Source organism: Pristis pectinata, chromosome 8 (assembly GCF_009764475.1).
Source record: "Pristis pectinata isolate sPriPec2 chromosome 8, sPriPec2.1.pri, whole genome shotgun sequence".
Classification (NCBI taxonomy): domain Eukaryota; kingdom Metazoa; phylum Chordata; class Chondrichthyes; order Rhinopristiformes; family Pristidae; genus Pristis; species Pristis pectinata.
The window spans coordinates 93,385,658-93,412,774 of record NC_067412.1 but is presented as its reverse complement, the minus strand read 5'-3'; the positions used below and the strand labels follow the sequence as shown (position 1 = coordinate 93,412,774).

Here is a 27,117-nt window from a genome sequence, read left to right as displayed (position 1 = left end):
CTTGGCATTTGCTCTTCTTTCCCCATTGTTAAATATCCTTGCATCTTACCTCCTTTGTGATTCGCAACTCTTCCATTCCCTTTCTAATCCTTGGAGGCATGTTTAGGAAATGGCAGATGTTACCAGTGATCCAAAGACTGGGCTGATAATCCAGGGATCATGACTTCAAATCCCACATGAGTAGTTGGAGAAAAATTCAGTGAGCAGACAGAAAGCAATATGGGAGGAATTAAGGGAGATTTCCAGGAGGAGGCCTGAAGTTCCAAGGCAGAACATCTGAGATGAATAAGTAACAGGAAGGAGACAAGATGAAACAAGACATCTTTATTAGTCACATGTACATCACCACATGAACCATGAACCCTGATCATCACATGACAGTGTGGTGATCAGAGTTCATGGCTTTGGGCTTCTAACTGGAGGAAGGTATAAGGTTGGGTGTTATAAGGTCACTGGTAGGAATCAGAGAAAACAAAATAGAATGAGAAGGAGTATCTTGTACATCCCCAGTTTCCCATTGCCCCATTTTAAGCCTATCTTGACCTTTCTGCCTCTTCACCTCCCTAACTTCCCTTAACATCAACCTCTTTGCTATTGGGCACCTCTTCACATGGCTCCTTATCTAGTTCTCAGTTATTTTGTTGTCTGAATGCATGCCTTCAAAATGCCTCAGATCAATTAACAGTGTTAAGACCATCAAGTTGTTGCTGGTGAATACCCTGAGCAAGTATTATGTGTCATTAACAGTGTTAAGACCATCAAGTTGTTGCTGGTGAATACCCTGAGCAAGTATTATGTGTCAGTGCTCCAGGATCAGCAGTTCCAAGACCCTCTCTGGAATTCTTTTCGACCCACATTAGGCCTTTACCTTATTATGCATTTGTAGTATTGACAACACCATTAGAAGTTTGTGGTGAATAGTCCCAGTACTTTGACTTATGCAACTGAAATTCTGCAAAATATAAATAAAGCTTTAAAAAAATCTTCTGGCTTGTCACTGGCTCAGATATTTAAAACCACACAGCTGTCGCCCTGCACAACAGATGTGTGCAGATGGGGAAGGTCACTCTCAGAGTGACTCTGCAAAGGACTGACTATCATTAACATGGCTTCGTGCCAGACCAGTGTCACGTTGCCTGTTGCTGTGGGAAGATCTGTTGCTTTTAGCTTTTGCCAGCATTTTGAATCATGATCACAGCTTGCAGAGTCTGAGAACCCAGTCTACATACTAACCCATCATAGCGCCGTGGTCTGCTGCCCCAATTAACCCACTCAGACCATGACCAAATTAACATGCTTGAAAATGCCACATGGATTATTGCTTCTCTGCCACTGATTGTTTCCAAGGGCAAGTGACATCGAATTCAAGGTAGGCGTCCGAGAATTCAGAAGAACAATCAGTGAGAGGTGAGGCTAAGATAAGATACCCTTATTAGTCACATGTACAACATGAAACACAGAGTGAAATGCATCTTTAGCGTAGAGTGTTCTGGGGGCAGCCCGCAAGTGTCACCACGCTTCCGGCGCCAACATAGCATAGAATGTGGAACTTGCTTTCTTCAGAAGTGGTTGATGTGAGTTGTGTGGATAAATTTAAGGGGAGGCTGGATAAGTATGAGGCAGAAGGGAGTAGAGGACAATAATGATGGTCTTAATGAGGAAAGGCGAGAAGGGATTTAAGAGGAACATGGACTGTTTGGGCTGAATGGCCTGGTTATGTCTGTATGTCTTCTCCAGGTGTTTGTCCTTATACCAACCTTTAGGGAGTTCCTGCATAGAGGAATGCACTGAATTGAACTATATCCAGAGGACTACCCAAATACCACCAACACACTTGCCTGGGTCCAGTATTAAGACCCAATTGACCTGGCCTGCTGCACCTGGGGTTATCTGACAAGGCACAATGACCGTGACGGTGACGGTTACCAGGCCTCAGTACATATACCACCGAAACCCCACCCATGAAACAGACCAACAGCCTTTGACAGGAGACAGGGCTATAGGTGAAGCTTCATCTCCTTCACAGCTGGGAAATGTGTGTGGAGCTCTGTAGACCAGACGGCAGCTGAGGGGAGAGAAGAACAATGTTACGGATCAAAAGACTTTCATCAGCATTGTCTGTCTTTATTTCAGATTCCTTGCATCTGCAGTTGTTTATTTTCAAGGTTTTCTTTTTACAAATGTTCAGAACTTACAATTGTTTCAAATAGAATTATTTAAAAAATTTAAAATACTAAATAATATTAATGAAAATAAAATCCTAAGAAATCTTTAAGAAGGTGGGAAGAAAATCAATAAAGAATGAATAGGTTACTTTTTTTTCAAATTTCAGGTTGGTAATTCCAGTGATTGGGCATTCCGACCCCATCCCACTGAGGACCCCTTGGAGTCTGTCAATTGAACCATTGGCATCTGTTATTCAACAGGTCCCAATTTACAGCAGCTCCAAGTTAGTCTGAGGCTCACTCATGTGGGAGTGGGTTAATACTGGTGGTTCACATCGTTTTGCCCAGTGATTGTGTTATTTAGAATCATACAGCACAGAAACAGGCTCTTCAGCCCATCATGTCCATGCTGACCATCAAGTATCCATCAATACTAATCCCTTTCACCAGCACTTAGTCTGTGTCTTTTACACCTGTCTTGGACAGCCTGACCGTGATTGGTTGCCTACTGATTACTGTCTCGCAGCAGGAAGGAAACACATTGAAGCCACCCAGGGATCTGCCCAGTGGATATTCCCATGGATCTGCCCAGTGGATCTCCCTATAGATCTGCCCATGGATCTGCCCATAGAGCTCCCCACTGATCTGCCCCGTGGACCTGCCCATGGATCTGTCCATCGAGCTCCCTGTGGGTCTGCCCCATGGATCTGCCTGCGGACCTGCCCGTGGATCTGTCCGTTGATCTGTTCATGGAGCTCCCCATTGATCTGCTCGTGGATCCGCCCATGGACCTGCCTGTGGATCTGCCCCGTGGATCTGCCCATTGAACTCCCCATTTATCTGTCCGTGGACCTGCCCCATGGATCTGCCCCTTGGACCTGGCCAGTGGAGCTGTTCAGGAAAGGATCCCTTCAGCAGTATCACCGTCAGTGGAAGTTGTACAACACAGAGAGGTGTGGTCATCCGGTCATTCAGCAGTGAAATTAGAGCAGCAAATGTTGCAAATATTCAGCAGGTCAGGCAGCATCAAAAGCAGCAAACATCTCAGGTCACCAAACAAAACTCTGCTGACTCTGTTTCCTCTCTCCTCAGATGCTGCCCGACTTGTTGAGTATTTCCAGCATCTCCTACTTTTATTTGTTTTCCAGCATCTGTGATTTTTTTTTTCCCCTTTCGCTTTGAATCTTGGACTGATGTCCATTGGTGTGGTGCGGAACCGATGCAGGCCTTGAGCACTCAGTGTGATGCTATTCAACCCCACAGGGAAAAAGAACAAGCTGAGAGTTTACTACTTGTCGTGGCTGAGAAACAAGATCCTCCATAACGATCCCGAAGTGGAGAAGAAGCAAGGCTGGGTGCCGGTTGGTGATCTGGAAGGTTGCGTCCACTACAAAGTTGGTATGTGTTGACCATCCGGACGATGGACCATTTACTCCTCCTGTCTTTGCAGTGGGTTGTTACTTCCGCTTTGCTGATTTATTTTATGTTGTCCGTCTAACATTTAGAAATGCTGACACAAGACTGTGTCATCCGCCCACGACACACACAGGTGTACCCCAGCTCCTCCCCTAACTGGGTCTGGTTTATCTGCCATTCACCTGTCCCCTAATGGTTCCCATTATCATGTCCTTTACTTATCAGATTCCAGCACCGGGAGCGCTTTGTGTTCCTGCTTATCTCCCTCCAGCAGCCATCTCCAACCTTCACCCTCCCCTCCTCCTACCTTCCTCCATGTCCTTCTCATTCTCTCTCTCTCTCTCCCTCCCTCCCTCCCTCTCTCCCTCTATCATTCACCTGCCACTCCACCTGCCCTCCTCTCCCCTCCCCTACCTAACGCATCCTGCCCATTATCCTTCACCCCTCCTCAGTCCACCGATCACCTCGGGCTCCTGTCTCACCACCCCCCTCTCCCCTTTCTACCAGCCATGCCCCGTCTCCACTTTCTGTCCTGATGCAGGGTTTCAACCCGAAACGCCAACAATTCCTTACCCCCCGACAGATGCTGCTCTACCTGCTGAGCTCTTCCAGCAGATTGTTTGTTGACTTAGAAATGCTGGTTACGCATAGTGGGGTTTTGTGAGCAAGGATATCCACTGCTGGTGGAAAAGGGTTCAAGGTGCAGGCAGTCCCCAGGGTTCCATTCCTCAGAACTGCCTGTAACCTGAATTTTTTGTGAGTCGGAAGTGAACAGCAACAGCGTGTGGGAGATGATCATGGGAACAGCGGTGACGTAGGAAGAACCGGCCTCACCGACTCGGTGAATGAGTGAGCGAGTCTGCTCAGTGCTCCCGGCTCTGCTTGGTTCCACCCAGCCCCCAATCGTTGTGGCTTGGGGAGGGGGTGGGGAGGGAGGGTAGGTGGAAATGCCCCGTTCCCAGCCCGCGGAAGATGCCTGCAGCCCTGCAGCAGCCAGCAAAGCCATCCCCACCCATCCTGCCGTCTCCCAACACTCGCTCACATGTGTGGCATGTCTCTGAGTCGGGTGTTTGTAACCTATACAAGGTTAGTTCAACTGGACATTAATATAACATTGTACTGTTTCTAGATTTCTTTCTGCAGTACTTATTCCTCAGTAAAAGCAGTAAGTGAATTTTATGACTCAGTGTTTTGGAAAACTTGCTGAAGTTTGAATTTCTTCAATACCCACATCATGATGTGGTAAGTTCCCACCACTGGATGGGCCTTGCAAACTTCCCATCACTCAGTGCATCACTGAAGAGCACATAAACAGGATAGCAAGAGAGGGACAAGGTGCAGTTGGTGAGCTGGGTCATTTGTGGGGGTCGTGGTCACAGTGTAGAGGTACCCATAGATCAGAGCCTATGGGTATCAGAGTGGGAGCTTGATAACATAATGCCATTTTGTTATTTTTGTTTACTGTGCTGTGTAAGTTATGTACAGTTTATGTTAATTTAAGTTTATGTCATATATGTCCATCGTGCTTGCAGTATACTGTTCTGCTGCTGCAAAAAGCTAATTTTCATGGCATTTATACCCTGAGTATGTATGCCCATGACAATAAGTTTAAACTTGAACTTGAAGGGTCATGGATCAGAGTTAGATGGGACCTGGAGAGGCCAGGAGATCATGGGTTGGGAGGAGGGGAAATCCAGTAAGAGTCTCGAATGTGGGAGGCAAGTTTACAGGATATGGGGGTCCTCACTTCAAACTGAGATGTGTTGGAATTTCTTCTTGCATGTGATGAATCTCTGGAATTCTCTGCCCTGGAGGTTGTGGAGGCTGAGACATTTGGAGGCATTTAACAAGGAGATAGATAATTTTATGAAAGACCAGGGAACTAAAGACAATGGGTCTCTGGAACATGAGAGACCTGGGGCAGATCAGCCATGGTCATATTGAATGGTGGGGCAGACTCGAGGGGCCGAGTGGCCTACTCCTGCTCCAATTTCCTTCAGATCAATAGGGCAGGATCATGAGCGCCATGGCAGTGTTTAGCACCATGCACCGCCCCAAGAGCATGCTGGTAACTAATTAATTAAAGGGAGTCCACCTGAGTGAACTAGGCCTTTTAACTAGTTCTGGAACAGACTAAACATTGCAATTAAAACTTTCTTCTGAGAATGCTCAGGAGCAGACTAGCTCCAGTGACCTAATTTCCATGGCGACAATCTTTACACGTGGAATGATGTCATGGAAAATATGAGGACAATTCACAACCAATCATATTTCCAGAGTGGAGATACTCCAACCAGAAATGATCATAATTTGTTTTCACTGCAAAACAAGTCAATTTTTATTTGCATACCGTTGAAAAAAAGCAGCTGAAGTCCGAATTTTTTCGGCTTTTTTGACGCTGTGAGTTGTGTCCTGGTAGGAACTGACTGCAAGAGAAGTCTGAACAGCTGACTAGTAACTTTCCAAAGGGAATTGGGTAAATAGTTGGAAGAAGTAATTGCACAGCTATGGAGAAAGAGCAGGGCTGTGGGACAAACTGGAGAGCTTGACCGTGGAGCTGGCTGGTCCAAGTGGCCAGATTCAAGGCTGTGTGATCCCATCATTCTAGTCCAGGGTAAATTAGATTCAGGTTCCCTGCATTTCACACAGGGGTAAGGTCGTGACTGACCTGGAGATTTACATAGTAACATGCCAAGCAAAACATTATGTCAAAACAAAGTCCAAAGCTTTGCTACACAACATGAAGGAAGGAAATAAGTCCCCACAATCTGGAGCACTGTTGACAACTCTGTCATGTCCACACTAAGGATTATGGATATGTAATTTGCCATTAATTTGAGCTTGTGTTGAACACCAGTGTAGCGGTTAGCGTAATGCTACTACAGCACCAGCGACCTGGGTTCAATTCCACCCACTGTCTGTAAGGAGTTTGTACGTTCTCCCCGTGATTATGTGGGTTTCCTCCGGGTGCTCCAGTTTCCTCCCACATTCCAAAGACATATGGGTTAGGAAGCTGTGGGCATGCTATGTTGGCGCCAGAAGCATGGCGACGCTCGCAGGCTGCCCCCAGAACACTCTACGCAAAAGATGCATTTCACTGTGTGTTTCAATGTACATGTGCCTCATAAAGATATCATCATCATGATATCATCATCAAATATTGAACCCTGTCTAACTAAGACTCATCTGACTTTTGGAATCTTGTTCAGTGTTTCCCTGGAAATTATCTCACCATCTTTCTCTCGAAAAAGTCCTGAAGTGGTCTTTCCCCAGACATAGAACATAGAACAGTACAGCACAGGAACAGGCCCTTTGTCCCACCATGTGTGCAGAACTAATTAAACTAGTAATTAAATGCCTAACTAAACTAATCCCTTCTGCCTACACAACATCCATATCCCTCCGTTCCCTGCACATTCATGTGCCTGTCTAAGAGCCTTTTAAACACCTCTATCATATCTGCCTCCACCACCACCCCAGGCAGCGCATTCCAGGCACCCACCACGCTCTGTGTTAAAAAATTGCCCCACACATCTCCTTTGAACTTACCCCCTCTCCCTTAAATGCATGCCCTTAAGTATTAGAGATTTCGACCCTGGGAAAAAGATACCGGCTGTCTACTCTAGCTATGCCTCTCATAATCTTATAAACTTCTATTAGGCTCCCCTCAGCCTTCACCTTTCCAAAAGCAATTTGGAATTCTTCCATCCTTGATGTCAAACATAATTTATAAACCAAAGACTTCATATTTCACAATTGTGTTTTATTGAAACAAAATTATCCAGCAAGACTCTTTTCCAGGCAAAGATTATAATGAGAGGGAGCATTTGGCTGCAAAATGTATGTGTTACTCATTTTCTTCCAGTGAAGCTGACTTGGCTCATGTACTTCATGACAGAAGCCCTGTGTAGTCCTCATTGTTTTTTAATTGCTGAAGTGTACATGTGGAGATTATAGGGAATGTTAGCAGGCGCTCCAATACGAGAAAACAGCCTCACTGACAAGCAGCAGGAACGACAGAATTTCCATGCAGTATCACTGCTCCACTTTTTAATTCACGTGTGACTCCACATTCAGGACAAATTCCACGTATGACTTTCTTCCACGTGTCCTTATTTGTTGATGTTATTACTTTGTTAACAGCCACCATAGTAAATGTACGTGGAACACAGAACAGTACAGCACAGGAACAGGCCCTTCAGCCCACAGTGTCTGTGCTGACCATGATGCCAAGTTAAGCTAAATCTCTTCCACCTGCATATAATCCATATCCCTCCATTCCCTGCAAACTCATGTCTAAAAGCCTCTTAAATGCCTCTACCGTATCTGCTTCCACCATTATCCCTGGCAGCCTGTTTCAGGCACCGACCACTCTCTGTTTAAAAAAACTCGACCCGTACATCTCCCTTAAACTGTCCCCATCTCGCCTTAAATGTACGTCTTCTAGTACTAGACATTTCCACCCTGATAAGATTCTGCCTGTCTACCCCATCTATGCCCCTCCTAATGTTATAAACTTTTATCAAGTCTCCCTTCAGCCTCTGGTGCTCCAGAGAAAACAACCCAAGGTTGTCCAACCTCTCCTTATGGCACATGCCCTCTAATCCAGGCAGCATCTTGGGTAAACCTCTTCTGCACCCTTTCCAAAGCCTCCGCATCCTTCCTGTAATGGGGCGACCAGAATTGAACACAATACTCCAAGTGAAGCCTAACCAAAGTCTTATATAGCTGCAACATGATTTCCTCAGATCAGATAGCTCTATAAGTCAGATGTACATCAAAACACACAGTGAAATGCACCTTTTGCATAGAGTGTTCTGGGGGCAGCCTGCAAGTGTCGCCATGCTTCCAGCGCCAACATAACGTGCTAACGTCTTCCTAACCCATACGTCTTTGGAATGTGGGAGGAAACTGGAGCACCCAGAGGAAACTCACACAGACATGAGGAGAACGTACAAACTCTTTACAGACAGCGGCCGGAATTGAACCCGGGTCACTGGCGCTGTAATAGCATTACGCTAACCGCTGCACTACCTTCCTAACTCTTATATCCAGTGCCCTGACCAATGAAGGCAAGCAAGCCATATGCCTTCTTTGCCACCCTAACTACTTGTGTGGCCACTTTCAGGGAGCTATGGACTTGGACAAATGGAGGGAATTCGTGTGAAGTTATGAACTGGTGGCTAACGTGGGGACATAACACAATTGCTTTAAGTGAAATTAAAACTACGGGTCTCAAAATTGTAGTGCTCTATTAAAGACTGCTATATGGTTATTGATGCTTTCTGTCATGGCCCCACCATTGCAAACTGTAGTGGAGTCTGAGGCTCAAGTATTAGGTGCTACTGAATATGCGTTACACAAGATTTGTTCCATCCCAGTGAAGAGAAGCTTGCAGAACAAAGACCAGGCACAGGCAGTAGTGGGGAGAGCTTAGGGCCAGTTAGCAGACAAGGTTAGGCCATGAGAGCAGGATGGTTCTGCTGGCCGGATATTGGCATTGCAATGGAGTCTACCCTGGGGCAACCTGAAGGGTCCAGTCAGGAGGCTGGTGATCAGGAGGTGAGTGAATTTAGGAGAGTTGGAAATCAGGTGACAGGCAGTTGTGGGTCTGGTATTCTTGGGAGAGTAAAACTGGTGTGTGGAGGGATGGAAGTTCTTGGTGCTGTGGAAGTGGGTGGTTGCCTGGAACATAAAAGCTAAGTAAAAGGAATCACTTCATGGCATCCCAGTCTTGCATCCCACCACAAAAACGTGTTTGTCTGAGGAGTACCAACGACCGAAACTCCTGGAGCAACAAGGAATAATTTCTCTGGCAACTCTCTAAAAACAAACATTGTACAGAGAATGATTCATTTGATGTTCACCTGATGTGGGAATCATGTCAGACTTGCATATAGACTTTTTCCCAGGGCGACAATGGCTAACACGAGGGGGCATAATTTTAAGGTGATTGGATATAAGGCGGATGTCAGAGGTAAGTTTTTTACACAGAGAGTGGTGGGTGCGTGGAACGCACTGCCAGCAGAGTTTGTAGGGGCAGATACATTAGGGACATTTAAGATACTTTTAGATAGCCACATGAATGATAGAGAAATGGAAGGCTATATGGGAGGGAAGGGTTAGATAGATATTAGAGCTGGATAAAATGTTGGCACAACATCGTGGGCCAAAGGGCCTGTACTGTGCTGTAATGTTCTATGTTCTATGAGGTGCCCTGAGGACTTTCAGAGTGATGCATAATGGTCATCATTGTATTTTATACTAGAAAAAGTACATTCCCAATTGTATGTTGTTGGAGTAAAAGTGCTAAGAGATGGAGTTTCTCAGCCATGGAAATTTGCTTGCAGCTGAGCATCAAATGCTTTAGAACTGGCCCAACATGTGACATGAGGCAAAGAAAGTACAGGTTCTCCCCAGGTTAGGACAAGGTTCCATTCCTGTGAAGTGTTTGTGACTCAAAACAGTTCGCAAGTCAGAAGGTGGGGGAGGGATGAAGAGAATAAAGGGAATTATCTCTGATAAGGTTAATAGAGGCAGTGTATTTACATAATGTGTTGTTAATTAAATTTTAAAAAAATTAATGACAAGGCTGTGGGACATGTGAATAAGATAAGAAGATCTGAGCTAAAATCACATCCCAATTCTCCCCCCACCCCGCCACTTTCCCATGCAACCACAGGAGATGCAACACATGGCCTTCTCACCATCCAGGAGTCCAAGCAGTCCTTCGTCACTTGCACTTCTTCCAATCTAGTGTTCTGCATTTGGTATTCACAATGTATGAAGTCATGAGGGACATAGATAGGGCAAAGGCACTCAGTCTTTTTCCCAGGGTTGGGGAATCAAGAACTAGAGTTTATAGGTTTAAGGTGAGAGGGGAAAGATTTAATAGGAAGTTGAGGGGCAACTTTTTTACACAAAGGGTGGTATCCATGTGGAACGAGCTGCCAGAGGAAGTGGTTGAGGCAGGTACAATAACAACTTATAAAAGACAGTTGGACAAGTACATGGATTGGAAAGGTTTAGAAGGTTATGGGCCAAAGGCTTGCAAATGCGACTAGCTTGGATGGTGCACTTTGGGTCGGCAAAGACCAGTTGGGCCGAAGGGCCTGTTTCTGTGCTGTACTCTGCGACGAAGTGATCTTCTCTGCATTGGAGAAACGAAAGTCGGATTGGGCGATTGCTTTGCGAGCACCTGCATTAAGTCCGCAGGAGTGTCCCTGAGCTTTCAGTTCCCTGCCACTTTAATTCCCTATTCCCATTCCCACTCTGACCTCTTGGTCTGTAGCCTCCTGCACTGTTATAATGAAGCCCTACACACATTTGAGGAATATCTTCCACCTGGGCACACTGCAACCTTTGGGAGGTAGTATCGAACCTCCAACTTCAGGTAACTTTCTTTCTCTGCCTATATCATAATCGGCCATTTGTGCTGTAAGTCATCCAACTATGCTATTGGCTCAGTTTTTAGCTTTCCATTGGTACAACCTGACCTGCTAAACATGTCCCACAGCCCTGCCATTTTCAACACACCACACTTCTCTGTCCATAATATGACCTTTCACTGCTCCCATTAACTCACTTGACTGGACAACACCCTCAACCAATCCCCATGAGAACCCAGCCTCACCCCATCACAGATATTTCCTTTGTCCTATCCGTCCCTCCTGTCACCTTCTCTGCAACTTAAAACTAATTTTTTTTTTTACTTCTCTTTCCTCGGTCTGGTGAAGGATTTTTGAATTGACACATTAACTCTGCTTCTCTTTCCGCAGATGCTGCCTGACCTGCTGTGCGTTTCCAGCAAATTTGTTTTTATCTCAGAATTCCAGCATCTGCAGTTTTATTTATATTCAAGCTGGATACAGTCTCTCATTAATAAGCTTTCAAAGCAAATTGAACATAGGTTTCAGGTTCATTTGAGGAATTGGTTTGTGACTGACCCTTGTGTGTGTCCTATATATGGATAGGGTCAGTTACAAATACCCAGTGGATTCCAGATCAGTCACACTGGTGTAAAGCCAATTCTCAGACTAATCACTGCCAAAATTAAAAACATTTTCTGATTATCACTGATTAATGTGTGACCCAATTTTATCCTGTATTTTGATACATCAATTAATTTTAATACAAAATGACTGCAACATTAATTCTTTTTTCCACAGTTAAATATGAAAGGATAAAATTCCTAGTGATTGCTCTGAGGAATTCTGTTGAAGTCTATGCGTGGGCTCCAAAACCATATCACAAATTTATGGCATTTAAGGTAAGATAACTCACTGGGAAACTCATTTCACATAAGCCAACAGTCAAGGATTGACCAGTGTGATGATTAAAGATTGTCAGTGGCTTGACATGGTTGCATTAGGTCATACACTACTCCTTGGAAAAGTTAGTTCATGTTCACAATTTACCACACTGAAATCGTTGGAGCAGAGATGGTTACAGCAGGTCACTGGTTACTCACCTGGAAAAGCATTCAAACAGCCCTTGGATTAGTTGTCTGCTTTGCTTTGCATCGGGTCAGGCTACAGCAGCAAGGATGTTGTCAGAGTCCAAGGGCTGATAAATTTTGAGAGCCAACCTGCCCTGATGTATGTCAGAATGTTAGGTTACCAGTGTACACTCCCACAGTGACTTGATAATAAGGCCTACTGGTAATAATGACAAACACAAGCACACTATGTCAGCTTTCAGTCGATGCCTAAAATTTTCTCTCTGTGTCACCCCCTTGCTCTTTTTGTCAGCTATTTGTCCATCGAGCAAAAAGGTCTATTGTGACCTTAGTTAGTAAATGAATACAGCTGCTTAGAAAAAATGTACAAGGATTATTTTAACAGCAAGCCACATTAACAGCAAAAAAGTGCTGTAAATAATTGAACTTCTCAATGGAATTCAGCTCATATGTTCATGACCTACTTATTCAGCACACCGTTCTCTTTGGTCTCTCAGTGTTAACTCCCAAGGATTCTGGAATATATTGCTTTAAAAATGTTCCACTTTCTGAGTCTATTAATTCCCTGCCTTATTTAGGTTAATGGAGTTGAGAAGTGGATCAGGTCATGAGAACAAGAGTCACATTGAAGTCTTTCAAACAATAACTCAGTTTGACAGGTTTGAAAGAATTAAATATGACACTCACAATGAAGCTAATCTCACAATATCAACTCAAAAGTGACCACAGATACTTGGGTCAACTTCTTTGCAGTGAACACATTTGAAAGTACAAATAAATTGCATGTGTTTGAAATCTAGAATTAACGTCAAAAGACCACTTAGTTTCTACACAAAGAAGTATAGGTTCATGCTTCAGGAACAAGCCCAACACCAGCACTAGAATAACCTGTCATTCCAGTTTTCTGCACTGAGAACTGGTCTCCTCAAGAAAGTTGATGGCCACTTCTCCTTAAGATGCTACTGGATCTGCTGAGGGTTTCCAGAAACACTCCATTAATATTTTATAACAATGGAGTATTAGAGAAAGGAAACTCAAGCCCTTTAATTGGATCACAGCTCACTGTACCTATGTACCCACCTTACTTCACTAACCTTTGATTTAATAACCTGTTTCATGAAATTGCTGTGGCACAGAGGAGGCCATTTGGCAATCCAGCCCGTCCCATTCCCTGTAACCTTGCAAATTATTGCCCACTCAGGTCCCTTCTGGATGCCCTGATTGATTCTGTTTCCATCACCCCTGCAGATATTGAGATCCAGATCATCAGCACTCTGCACAAAAATGTGTTTCCTCATATTCCTCCTGTTTCCTTTATGTTTTGCTTTGAATCTATGCTCGGGTCCTCAAGCTATCTGCTATTGGTATCTTCAGTGGGGGAAGTGAAGGATCGATTACTGACTGAGTTAATATTGGTAAATTGTGCATTGAGTAGTACAAGGGAAAACAATAACAGAATGCAGATTCAAGTGTTACAGTTATGGAGAAAGTGCAGTGCAAGGCCATAACGAGGTAGTTTGTGAGGTCAGGAGTCCATTTTATCGTACTAGGGAACCGGTATAACAGTGGGATAGACACTGTCCTTGAGCCTGGTGGTACGTGCTTTCAGGCTTTTCTGTCTTCATTATGCTCAAGCCCATTCGATGTAATGAAGTGCACTGCAATTAAGTCCTTGTCCACCTTCTTTTACTCCAAGGAGAACAAGCCTGGCTTCTGCACTGCTGCCGAATTCCTTTATCTCTGTAATCATTTTGATACATCTCTTCTGCTGGGACCTTCACATCCTCTTCAAAGTGTGAATGCAATAGGCCAGTTGTGGCATAACCATCAGTCTCTAAATCAAAATGCAACCGAATAAAAACTCACAGGTGATGCATTTACAACTTCACTACAAGCAGCAACTGTGGGAGTTCTCTCCACCTGCTGTGCTACATTCAGTGAGCTTGAGTATAATGAGCAACATCAACTCCTGCAACAATGAATCACTCACAGCCCACGCTAAAGACTCATTTCCATAAGGAAGTAAATCCCGGAGCAAAGATTTTCTTTGCTGCAGGAGGGTTGTTTTTTATTATTATTGAATAATAAAAATAAAAATGCCTTTGAGCATCAGGCTGATTTGAGTTACAACTCCCAGTTAGCAGTGAAGGGTGTCCAGAAACGATTCACTTGGCAAATTCCTGAGATGGAAAGTTTGTCCTAACAAGAATGGCTGAAAAAGGATTGGTATTGGTATTGGTTTATAATTGTCACTTGTACCGAGGTACAGTGAAAAACTTGCCTTGCATACCGATCGTACAGGTCAATTCATTACACAGTGCAGACACATTGAGTTAGTACAGAGTGCATTGAGGTAGTACAGGTAAAAACAATAACAGAATACAGAGTAAAGTGTCACAGCTACATTGAAGTGTATTGCAGGTAGACAATAAGATGCAAGGTCATAACAAAGTAGATTGTGAGGTCAAAAGTCCATCTGATCGTATAAGGGAACCGTTCAATGGTCTTATCACCGTGGGATTGAAGCTGTCCTTGAGCCTGGTGGTACATGCCCTCAGACTCCTGTATCTCATATTCATATTCATGAGATTATGAGAAAGCAATGGGAAGGCATGACTTCTGAGCACCAAGAGGGTAATGCCCAAATGAAGACCATGTGATATAGGAACCAATTTAGGCCATTCAGCCCATTGAGTCTGCTCCATCATTCAAGCATTAAGGTGCATGCTAACACCCAGTGATTTCTTATTCTGAAAAATAATGTGTTGAGACTGGTAAGTATAGTTTGGAGATAGCTGTTAAATGGCCTGTGCTGGGGTTTGATTCCATATCTCTTATTTACAATTACCTTGAGTTTAATACCACCTTATACACAGAGGCTTCAGGCTGCCGGACACAAGATACCTCTGAGACGATTCAGGGGTTAATAGCTAAATTCTGGGGTTAATAACAAAATTGCTAAACTAATGGTCTAACCAGGGATAGCTGAAAGAGAAGAATGCCCTGTAAACAAACAATCTGCAGAAAAATATTTGCAACATTGATATTTGTTTAGCAATAATTTAGAACAGTCCAAATAAAAAAACATTAGAATGGTTCAGGAGAAAACTAAAGCTGCAAATAATCTTCACTGTTTACATATCAATTATTTGGAGATTATATGAAATGTTTAACTATGTGTACTGGGTGCTGTTTGTTCATTTGATTCAATGAAAGCACTTTTCACAAAGTTGCTGGTTGAGGCTTCGCTCCAAAAGAAGTGGCACCTCAGCACCATGCAGTACAGAGAGGGCTGCTCCGTCAGTGGCTCCATTTTCAGATGAGACATTCGGACAGATCTGATGGGACTTGATCTCCGCCAGGTGTGAAGGGCTGATTGAGCAGACCCTCTGCACCTGATAGATATTCTGCAGGTAAACAGACCCCAGGCAGCACTTCCTGAGGCCCCACTCCCCAGGCCACTGATAGCCGTTGACAGCTCACCAGCTGTCAAAAGCTTTTTAGCAATTTTCAAAATCTCTGACAGTTAGAGACATTTAAAATCTATGACAGTAGATTTGAATAATTTAAAAAATAAATTATATTAAACATTAAAATAAAGATATACACATTTCATTGAAATCACATTAAAATACTAACAGATAATTAAAAAAATTAAAATGCAACAGGGGTTTCCTCCGGGTGCTCCGGTTTCCTCCCACATTCCAAAGACATACGGGTTAGGAAGTTGTGGGCATGCTATGTTGGCGCCAGAAGCGTGGCGACACTTGAGGGGTGCCCCCAGAACACTCTACGCAAAAGATGCACTTCACTGTACATGTGACTGATAAAGATATCTTATAAGTTAAGTAAGTAAAGTGCAGATCTGCACTTTTCTTCCTTCATAGTCAGAGGATCCATGCACAAGCCTTCCTCTGCTTAACGTACACCTCCACCCCCTCCAGCACACCAGAGCTCCACACCTAGGTCAACCATGGAACATAGAACAGTACAACACAGGAACAGGCCCTTCAGCCCACAATGTCTATGCCAAACACGATGCCGAATCAAACTAAATCCCTTCTACCTGTACATGATCCATATCCCTCCATTCCCTGCATGTTCATGTGTCTGTCTAACAGCCTCTTATCATATCTGCTTTCACCACTTCCCCCAGCAGCTTCCAGGTACCTACCGCTCTCTGTTTAAAAAACAACTTGCCCCGCACATCTCTTTAAACTTTCTCCCCTCACCTTAAACACATGTGCTCTAGTATTTGACATTTCTACCCTGGGAAAAAGGTTCTGACTGTCTCCCTATCTACGCTTCTCATAATTTTATAAACTTCTATTAGGTCTCCCCTCAGCCTCCGCCGCTCCAGAGAAGACAACCCAAGGCTGTCCAACCTATCCTTGTAGCTGAAACTATCTAATCCAGGCAGCATCCTGGTAAACCTCTTCTGCACCCTTTCCAAAGCCTTCACATCCTTCCTGTAAGGGGGCAACCAGAATTGCACACAGTACTCCAAGTGCAGCCTAACCAATGTTTTATGTAGCTGCAACATGACTTCCCGACCAATGAAGGCAAGCATGCCAAGTGCCTTCTTTACCACCCTATCTACTTGTGTGGCCACTTTCAGTGACCTATGGACTTGGATATGTACATCAAGTGGAGCCCAAGATCCTTATGTGCATCAAGGGTGAGTCCCAGGATGGAGCGGGCAGTGGAATGTGCCAGCACTGGACCTTCGACTTATCACAGACTCATTAACCACTCAGCAGCCCTGAACACCCTGTGACACACAAATAATTTAAAAGGCATTTGGACAGGGACATGGAAAGGACTGGTTTAGAGGGATATGGGCTAATTGCAGGCAAACGGGGCTCGCTCAGTTAGGCAACTTGGTTAGCACAGACAAGTTGGGTCATAAGGCCTGTTTCCATGCTGTATCGTTCTATGACTCTATAAAGTTAGAGCCAGGGATTCCCTCCAAATCTGCATGATTTGGCTTATTTAGCTGAGGCTCCACCTGCCTCTTCATGAAAGGTTTTATTTAAAGAAGTGTAGAATAATCCTGCAATTTCTGTTCTCCCTCAAGCAGCACCGTTTAAATGATCATCTGGTCATTATCACATTGATGTTGCTGGGAGCTTGCTGTACACACCCAAGCTGTTGGATTTCTTTTTACATTGCAACAGTAACGAGGAGTTAATGATAGTTCCTTGGCTCTGAATGATAAATGCAGGTTCTTTCCTTGCAATTATTCCATGAGAAAATATCTGAAATGGGAGAAATTAAAGGGCAAAATTCAACAGTTTTCTACAGCTGAATCTTATTGGTTCAATGTCAATTAAATATACTTTATATGGTAAACTGGATGTTTGCTGGCTGCCAAGAACGTAAATTAACTTTAATGAGTTTAGCATCGCCATTAAATTAGCACAAGGAAGTCATACAAAGCTAATAAACATTAAACCATTAATAGCCCAAAAGAGCATTGCTAAAATCAACTAAAAATAGAAAATGCTGGAAACACTCAGCAGAGCAGACAGCAAATGTGGTGTGAGTGTGTGAGTGACAGAGAGAGACAGACAGACAGAGTGAGAGACAGAGAGAGAGAGAGAAAGAGAGAGTTAATATTTCAGATCGATGACCATTAATCAGAATGGCAAAGTCTAGTATTTTGGCAACCACTCTGTGATGGGCTGTTCAGTCATGAGAGATTTCATAAAGTCCTATCCTGAGTTCTCTGCAGTCATAGAATCATAGAGTTATACAGCACAGAAGGAAACAGGCCTTTCGGCCCAACTTGTCCACGCCAACCAAGTTGCCTAACTGAGCTAGTCCCATATGCTGGAATTTGGCCCATATCCCTCTAAACTTTTCCTATCCACGTACTGTCTAAATGTCTTTTAAATGTCACAATTGTTCCCGCTTCTACTAGTTCCTCCAGCATTATGATGAAATGTCATCAATCTGAAACACTGATTCAACATCTTTCTTCAGATGCTACCTGACCAGCTGAACACTTCTGTTTTTACATCAGATTCCCAGAGCAAAAGGGTAGCAAGGGACAAAATTGGTCCTCTTGAAGATCAGCGTGGACATCTATGCATAGAGCCAAAAGAGATGGAGGAGATCTTAAATGAATTTTTGCATTTACTCGAGAGACAGACACAGAGTCTAAAGAACTGAGGAAAAAGAGTAGTGAGGTCATGGATCATATCCGGATTACAGAAGAGGAGATGTTGGCTGTCTTGAGGCAAATTACGGTGAATAAATCCCCAGGGCCTGACGAGGTGCCCCCTGGGACCTTGTGGGAGGCTAGTGCTGAAATTGCTGGGACCCTGGCAGAGATATTTAGAACATCCTTAGCCACAGGTGACGTGCTGGAGGACTGGAGGATAGCTAATATTGTTCCATTGTTTAAGAAAGGCTCTAAGAATAAACCAGAATATTATAGGCTGGTGATCCTGATGTCAGTCATGGGTAAATTATTGGAAGGTATTCTGAGGGACAGGATATTGGTATTGGTTTATTATTATTGTCACTTGTACCGAGGTACAGTGAAAAACTTGTCTTACAAACCGATCTTACAGGTCAATTCATTACACAGTGCAGTTACATCGTTAGTACAGAGTGCAATGATGTAGCACAGGTAAAAAAAATAACAGTACAGAGTAAAGTGTCACAGCTACAGAGAAAGTGCAGTGCAATAAGTTGCAAGGTCACAACAAGGTAGATCATGAGGGCATGAGGTCATAGGTCATAGTCCACCTCATTGTATAAGGGAACTGTTCAATAGTCTTATCACAGTGGGATAGAAACTGTCCTTAAGTCTGGTGATAAGTGCCCTCAGGCACCTATATCTTCTACCCGATGGAAGAGTAGAGAAGAGAGAATGTCCTGGTGGGCGGGGTCTTTGATTATGCTGGCTGCTTCACCAAGACAACGAGAGGTAAAAACAAGAGTCCAAGGAGTGGAGGCTGGTGTCCGTGATGCGCTGGGCTGTGTCCACAACTCTCTGCAACTTCTTGCGGTCTTGGGCAGAGCAGTTGCCATACCAAGCCGTGATACATCCTGATAGGATGCTTTCTATGGTGCAAATTTCTTTAGCCTCCTGAGGAAGTAGAGGCTCTGGTGAGCTTTCTTGGCCATGGCATCCACGTGGTTTGTCCAGGACAGGTTGTTGGTGATGTTCACTCCCAGGAACTTGAAGCTGTCAACCCTCTCGACCTCAGCACCATTGATGTAGACAGGTGTATGTACACCACCCCCTTTCCTGAAGTCAATGACCAGTATATAAGTATTTGAATAGACAGGGCCTGATTAGGGATAGTCAACATGGCTTTGTGCGTCGCAGGTCATGTCTAACCAATCTTATAGTTTTTCGAGGAGGTTACCAGGAAGGTTGATCCAGAGAACATGGTGGATGTTGTCTACATGGACTTTAGCAAGGCCTTTCACAAGGTCCCACATGGGACGCTGGTCCAGAAGGTTAAGTCACTTGGCTTTCAGGATGAAGTAGCCAGTTGGATTCAACGTTGGCTTAGCGGGAAAAGCCAGAGAGTGGTAGTAGATGGTTGTCTCTCTGACTGGAGGCCTGTGACTAGTGGCGTGCCGTAGAGATCAGTGCTGGGCCCGTTGTTGTTTATCATCTTTATTAATGATTTAGGTGATAATGTGGTAAATTGGATCAGCAAATTTGTGGACGACACCGAGATTGGGGGCGTAGTGGACAGCGAGGAAGGCAGCAAAGTGATCTGGACCAGCTAGGAAAATGGGCTGAAAAATGGCAGATGGAATTTAATGCAGACAAGTGTGAGGCGATGCAGTTTGGGAGGACAAACCAGGGTAAGACTTACACAGTGAATGATAGGGTACTGAGGTGTGTGGTAGAACAAAGGGACCTGGGAATACAGGTCCATGGTTCCTTGAAAGTGGCGTCACAGGTACATAGGATTGTAAAGAGAGCTTTTGGCACATTGGCCTTCATAAATCAGGACACTGAATATGGCAGTTGGGATGTTATGTTGAAATTGTACAAGACGTTGGTGAGGCCAAATTTGGAGTATTGTGTGCAGTTCTGTCACCTACCTACAGGAAAGATATCAATAAGCTTGAAAGAGTGCAGAGAAAATTTACACTATGATGCTGGGACTTGAGGAACTGAGTTACAGGGATAGATTGAATAGGTTAGGACTTTATTCCCTGGAGTGCTGGAGAAAGAGGGGAGATCTTATAGAGGTATACAAAATTATGAGGGGTAGAGATAGGGTGAATGCATGCAGGCTTTTTCACCTCAGGTTGGGTGAGACTAGAACTAGAGGTCATTGGTTTAGGGTGAAAGGTGAAATACTTAAGGGGAATCTGAGGGGGAACTACTTCACTCAGGGCGGTGTGAGTGTGGAACGAGCTGCCAGTGGAAGTGGTGGATGTGGGTTCAATTGTAACATTTGAGAGGTTTGGATAGGTGCATGGATGAGAGAGGTATGGAGAGCTATGGTCTGGATACAAGTAGATGGGACTAGGCAGAAAACCAGGCCAGCATGGACTAGATGGGCTGAAAGGCCTGTTTTTGTGCTGTAGTGCTTTATGACTCTATTGTATTTAAGAGGAAGTGGAGTGAACCAATAGATGCCATTTCTTTAATCAATATCAGTCTCCCTTTGCCCTTCCCCACTGAACATCTTGTTGGTTCCATTGATGCCAAATTTTTTCAATCAACAGTCGGCCAAGTGCTAATTATTCATATGAGGCTTCATAAACTGTCCCATTCTGAAAATCCAACCCTGACCTCCCTTCCCCTGCCATTCACACACATACGTTAACAATGAGCCTCAGAAGCAGGGAGACCTTTCTTGCCCCTGAATGACATGCTGGCTGAAAATAACTAACTTTGTAGAACATAGAAAACTGGTCTTGTTGTTTGGGTTGGGTACTAACTGGAAAAACCTCCAAGGGAGACATCTCATGCTGGGCGGCTAATGTAACCAATCCTCCAGGATTGCCCTGGCATCCCCGGCAGTGCTCTGAGTGTACCTAGGATAAATCATGGGGCATCATGACATAATTATGTTCTATGTTCTATAATTACATTAGTGTTGGCAGAGAGAAGAAGCTGCCTTATTGTCAATGATCCTCCTATCAGATTACGAGATATCTTCTCACCTTCCGATTACACAGAACGTAGAAGAGTACAGCACAGGAACAGGCCCTTCAGCCCACAATGTCTGTGCTGAACACAATGCCAATTGTAGTGGAAAGTTGGAGATTTTGGAAGATGGAGGTGACAAGTGGCCGACAGTGGTGTGTTGCAGCATGCCATGCCATTGACACCATCGGGACCATATTCTACTAGAATTGGCAACCTTACTAATTGCAGGCAGTCGCTGAAGGATGTTTGACCTAACCTGGCCACAAGTTGTAATGATGAGAGCATACTGACAAACTGAAAGGACCTCAAGAAACAGCAACTCTTTTTTTAAAACTAAAGACAGGAATCACAATATAAAGAAAGGAATCACAATGGCAGTGTTCACCTTTGTTATGATTTCATCTGATCTGGATGCATCATGGCTTGGTACGGCAACTGCTCTGCCCAGGACCGCAAGAAACTGCAGAAAGTTGTGGACACAGCCCAGCGCGTCACGGAAACCAGCCTCCCCTCCTTGGACCTCTTGCTGCCTTGGCGAAGCAGCCAGCATAATCAAAGACCCCACCCCACCCGGCTCATTCTCTCTTCTCTCCTCTTCCATCAGGTAGAAGATACAGGAGCCTGAGGGCACATCCCACCAGGCTTAAGGACAGCTTCTGTCCCACTGTGATAAGATTATTGAACGGTTCCCTTATATGATGAGATGGACTCTGACCTCACAATCTACCTTGTTCTGAAATTGCACCTTATTGCACTGCACTTTCTCTGTAGCTGTGACACTTTACTCTGTACTGTTATTGTTTTTACCTGTACTACCTCAATGCACTCTGTACTAACTCAATGTAACTGCACTGTGTAATGAATTGACCTGTACGATCGGTATGCAAGACAAGTTTTTCACTGTACCTCGGTACAAGTGACAATAATAAACCAATACCAACACCATTGTAACAATTCCTCTTCTCTTCTTAGATGTTCTGATCCATACCAAAGTATAAACAGTTTCCTCAGTGTCCCAGTTGTTAAACTGCACTGGTGTTAAAGTATGACATTACCAAATATACCCAAGATCTTTCTTTTCTTGCAGTCTTTCTCATCTCTCCGACATAAACCACTGGCAGTGGATCTCACAGTTGAGGAAGGTCAGAGGCTGAAAGCAATCTATGGATCCACGTCGGGATTCCACGGCATTGACGTTGACTCGGGAACAGTTTACGACATCTACCTTCCGACTCACGTAAGAGTTTCAGGTCTCTTAGCAGTTCAGATCCTGTGAGGGGTTTAGCTTTGTGGTGTTGACGCTGAAACAAAACAGGTGACCCTGTTAGAAGCATCAACTCTCTGCCAATATATTGAATCCACAGCACAGGCCCCATTTCCAAGGTCAACTGGTGTTTGACATAGGGCATACACTGCTTTATTTAAAAATGATCTGGGTGATCTAGACATGTCACCACAGATGACTATTAGCCCTACTATGAAGTGACCTGGGAAAAAGACTGCCTGGGTAGTTGCCTCTCTACGTGTAGTGCCTTTTCTACCACGTAGTTTGGCACTTGCAATGTACAAAGCAACAATGCGGATAATTTGGAGACTCAAGAGTCTGCGGATGTCGGAATCTGGAGCAACAAACAATCTGCTGGAGAAACCCAATGGGTCAAGCAGCATCTGTGGGGGGGATAGGAATTCTCGACGTTTTGGGTTGAAGCCCTGCAACAGGTCTAAGAGGGGAGATAGCCAGTATAACGAGGAGAGGGGGAGTGGTGAGATGGTGAGACGGGGCCCAGTAGATGATTGGTGGACCTAGGAGGAGTAAAGGATGACGGGCAGATCAAGCCAGGAAGGGGTGTGGGAGGGGTGGAGTTGAGAGACAGAGACAGGTGGATGATGGATGGAGGCAAACAAAGAAAAACTCTGATAGAGGCAGGTAGGGAGAGGGAAAGGTGAAGGTGAAAACAGTGAGGTGGGTGATAAATTCTATATCTTACCAGTGAAGTTTCCATTAAACAGAATTAATGGCACCATGTACTGCATTAAAGAGACTAATTGTAAACTAATGCATTTATATGGCATTTTTCACAGCTCTTTACTATCAATGAAGTGTCATCTTTATAGCAAGCTAGGAAATTTGTGCACAGCAAGATTTAAGCATAAACATACAGGCCCTTCAGCCCACAATGTTGTGCCGACCCATATAAACCTACCCCACGATCAATCTAACCCTTCCCTTTGAAAACCCTTCATTTTTCTTACATTTAGGGGATAACTTTTAACTCGATCAACAGGGAGAATATGCTCATGCCCTTCAAAATAGTACCATGCAAACCTTTCACATTAGCCTGAGACAACAGGTGGAAACCTCAGTTTAACATCTCATCTGTAAGACAGCCCTTCCAACAGTGCAGGGCTCCTTTATTCTGTGCTGCAGAGTCAACATGGATTATTTTGCTCGTGCATGGGCCTTGAGCTCACTACTTTCTGCCTCAGGATGGGACAGTTCTTATTGAGTCGTGTGGCATTTCTCTCTCAGTGTTTTAATGGAGGGATTAACACTTCTGTCTTAAATAGGTTAACTCCTCATCAGGTTGTGACGGGTATTGACAGAGAGGATGTAAAGAGGATATTTCATCAGGAGAGAATCTAGAATTTAGGATCAGTGATTAAAAATAAGACAGAGATTAGATGATTTTATTCTCTCAGTGGATCATAAGTCTTTTGAACTCTCTTCTTTGAAAATGGCAATGGAAGCAGAGTCTTTTAAGCAGACATTAAGAAGTTGATGAGGAAGTAGGTGAAAGGTTATCAAGGGCAGGTGGGAATGTGGGGTTGAGATCAACTATGATCTTGTTGAGTAGTGGAGCAGGTTTGAAGGACCAGGTGACCTACTCCTACTCCTAATTCATATGTTTATATATGTTTCCATGTTAAAATGGTAAACAGAAGAACATCAAACAGTGCATCAAACATTGGGTTGCAATACTGCCAGCAGAGAATCATTCCTTTTTAAATCCTCTGTTCCCTGCAACGATTGATGTTATCTGTAATACACTTACTTTTAACAAGTTCTAATATACCGATAATACTTTGCAATATTCATAAAAGTGGCTTCACTGAATTTATTGGTTTAGCCCTTCCTATCACTGAACACTGTAGGAGGTGAAAATTTGACTCATTCCCTGCAGCCATGTAATTAAGTTTGAAGTCTTGTTTTTAACACATCAATACTCGGTTACAGAACTATTCATGGTAACCAAAGCTGTGTTCATTGTGCAGCCTGTATGTACAAAGTGCACGTGTACATCTCCCGCTCTCACATTGTGATCACCATGCCTTCCTTTACTTTTCCACGGAATCAAATACCGCACAGGTTCATAAAAAATATAAACAGGAGCTGGCTACTCACCATCTCAAACCTTTCTCGTCATTTAATTGGATTATAGTTAATCTGTATTTTAACACTCTCTGCTGGTCCTGAAATAATCTAATCAATTATTTCACCAAAATGTAACAGGCTCAGTTTATCAATTTTTACTTCATCAGCTTTTCAGGGCAAAAGTTCTGCCACTTGTTCTATGAAAAAATGCCTCCTGAATCTATTTCTATTCGAGGTATACAATTCTCCGCACTCGTACAGTGTGAATCTGTTTCTGATCACTGAGGGCCACATCTCAGACAATGAACAAACATTCAGATCCGCTCTGGAACTCTCTCACAACCCAGGGTCAAGAGAGGTTCCTGGCATCACACCAATAAAATTTGGTGAACAAACCAAACTTCACAAATGTTATATCTGCTAATCCAATAATGAATATCTGTGCAGCAAAAAAAGTTTGAAAGAGCATTAAGCTGTCTTCAATTGCATGAGATTTCTCTCCCTGCAGTTCTAGTGACCCTATTCAGAAAAAAACGTTATCTCTTTGTCTGTGTCTCAGATTAATAAGCATCTGCATTGTGAAATGAGGCATTAAAGTGAGGCACCAGCTGGTCTTTTAAATGGACACAAAAGATCCCCTAGAAATAAACCAAAGAAGTGATGGGAAACTCTCCCTGGTGTCCCAGAAACAAATCATTTGGTCACTGTCACTGTGCTACATGTACATTGACCATCACGCTTCCCACATTACAGCAGTGACTTCATTTCAAAATTGCTTGACTGCCTTTTAGGAATGAATGTGCAAGATAAATACAACTTCTTCCTAATAAGAAATAAATTTATTGATCCCAGTCTTAAAAGCTCCAGTTGACCCAGATTCCACAGTGCTTAGGGAAAGATAGTTTGAGATTAACTTTTGTTCCTTTGTCAACAGTTCTTCCTGATTTTGTATTGAATGATTAGGTTCTAATGTTAAGAATATGTCCCCCATCATATCAAGTAACTGGACTAGTAATCTAGAGACCTGGATTAGTAACCTAGAGACTGTTACTAAAGACCAGGATTCATGAACATAAAGCAATACAGCACAGGAACAGGCCCTTCGGCCCACATTGTCTGTGCTGAGCATGATGCCAAATTAAACCAATCCCTTCTGCCTGTACATGATCCATATCCTAGCATTCCCTGCATATTCATGTGCCTATCTAAAAGCCTCTAAAACACCACTATCATATCTGCTTCCACCACTACCCTGGCACCTACCACTCTCTGTGTAAAAAAAACTTACCCCGCACATCCCTTTTAAACTTTCCCCTCTCACCCCCAGTATTTGACATTTCCACCCTGGGAAAAAGATTCTGACTGTCTACCCGATTGATGCCTCTCATAGTTTTATCAGGTCTCTCCTCGGCCTCCGACGTGGCAGAGAAAACAACCCAAGTTTGTTGAGTTGAGGAAATTTAAATTCATTAACTTGCAATGCCTTGCAGCAATCCTTGAAAACCGCCAGTAAGTGAAAGCTTGGAGGATGGAACTATTAATATTGCCTGGAGAAGGACAGGAGAAACTTTGCACTGCTGCCTGAGGAATGAAATGGTTAACCTTCCCCCAGTTCAGTAGCACAGACTGTGAAGCAGGAAATCTGAGGCAGAATGATTCGGTTGATCTGCCCTTGTTATTTCCATGCTCCCAGATTTCATAAGCTCCAAAAATAAAGCACCCCCTTGGTGCCATGATACTACGTGGCATGCTGCTGGCGTGGACACCCCCAGTGACAGGCTATCTTGCTCTGGATATCACCTGATGGCGAAGAAGCCTTTATTAAGCTGGCTCACTGTCAAGTATTGCAGTCTTGTTTGCAAGCTCGGCGATTGATATTCAGGCACTGTCCTTGCCCTCATCACACATACCTCATGAGAATAACAAGGCAGCGGATGAAAATTGCCCTACGACTGTGGATGCCTGTCCTGATGCTGAGGATAGTGGCTGCTGAGAAATGGGATTCCACTGTCTGCTTAAACACACACAGCCTGGCAAGTAGAGAATAAAGCAATTTGATCTCTCTCCCACTCTGTTGCTGCAAATGAGACTTTTTAAAAATCCTGAGTAATGAATATGATTGTAACAGTCTTGTGTGTGAAGTGTTGTGGTACTCCCAGTGTGACCAATGTGCTTGCAATTGCTGTGGAGTTAATTTTCTGGCCATATAGTAATGTTTCTCACGTGAACCTCCGATTCAGATTCAAGGAAGTATTCAGCCACATGCCATCATCATCCTTCCAAACACGAACGGAATGGAGCTGCTGATTTGCTATGAGGATGAAGGGGTCTACATAAATACCTATGGACGGATCACCAAAGAGACAGTCATGCAGTGGGGAGAGATGCCCAACTCAATTGGTGAGTCTGCCTTCAGTTCTTGGTTCCATTGCTGCTGCCGGTTTCAACATCTGTTCTATTTCTGCTCTGTAAGACATTTGCTGTTTTGTGAAATGGGTACACAACTTGTCCCCTCACCCCTCGTGCACCAGAAGTTACCTGAAGCAGCACAAGTTTCTTTTTTCTTAAT

The 27,117-nt window shown here is 43.8% G+C and overlaps 1 protein-coding gene across 4 annotated transcripts in view; it reads left to right on the top strand.

Annotated features, from left to right (window-relative positions):
• The window catches only part of si:zfos-2326c3.2 (mitogen-activated protein kinase kinase kinase kinase 4), a 264,594-nt gene that overhangs the window by 216,855 nt on the left and 20,622 nt on the right, over positions 1–27,117 (top strand). For all 4 annotated transcript variants that reach the window (XM_052020805.1, XM_052020803.1, XM_052020804.1 and 1 more), the window contains 4 exons: positions 3,429–3,563; positions 11,750–11,850; positions 22,263–22,412; positions 26,789–26,948. In XM_052020805.1, coding sequence (XP_051876765.1) covers positions 3,429–3,563; positions 11,750–11,850; positions 22,263–22,412; positions 26,789–26,948 — 546 coding nt within the window. The remainder of the gene's footprint in view (positions 1–3,428; positions 3,564–11,749; positions 11,851–22,262; positions 22,413–26,788; positions 26,949–27,117) is intronic.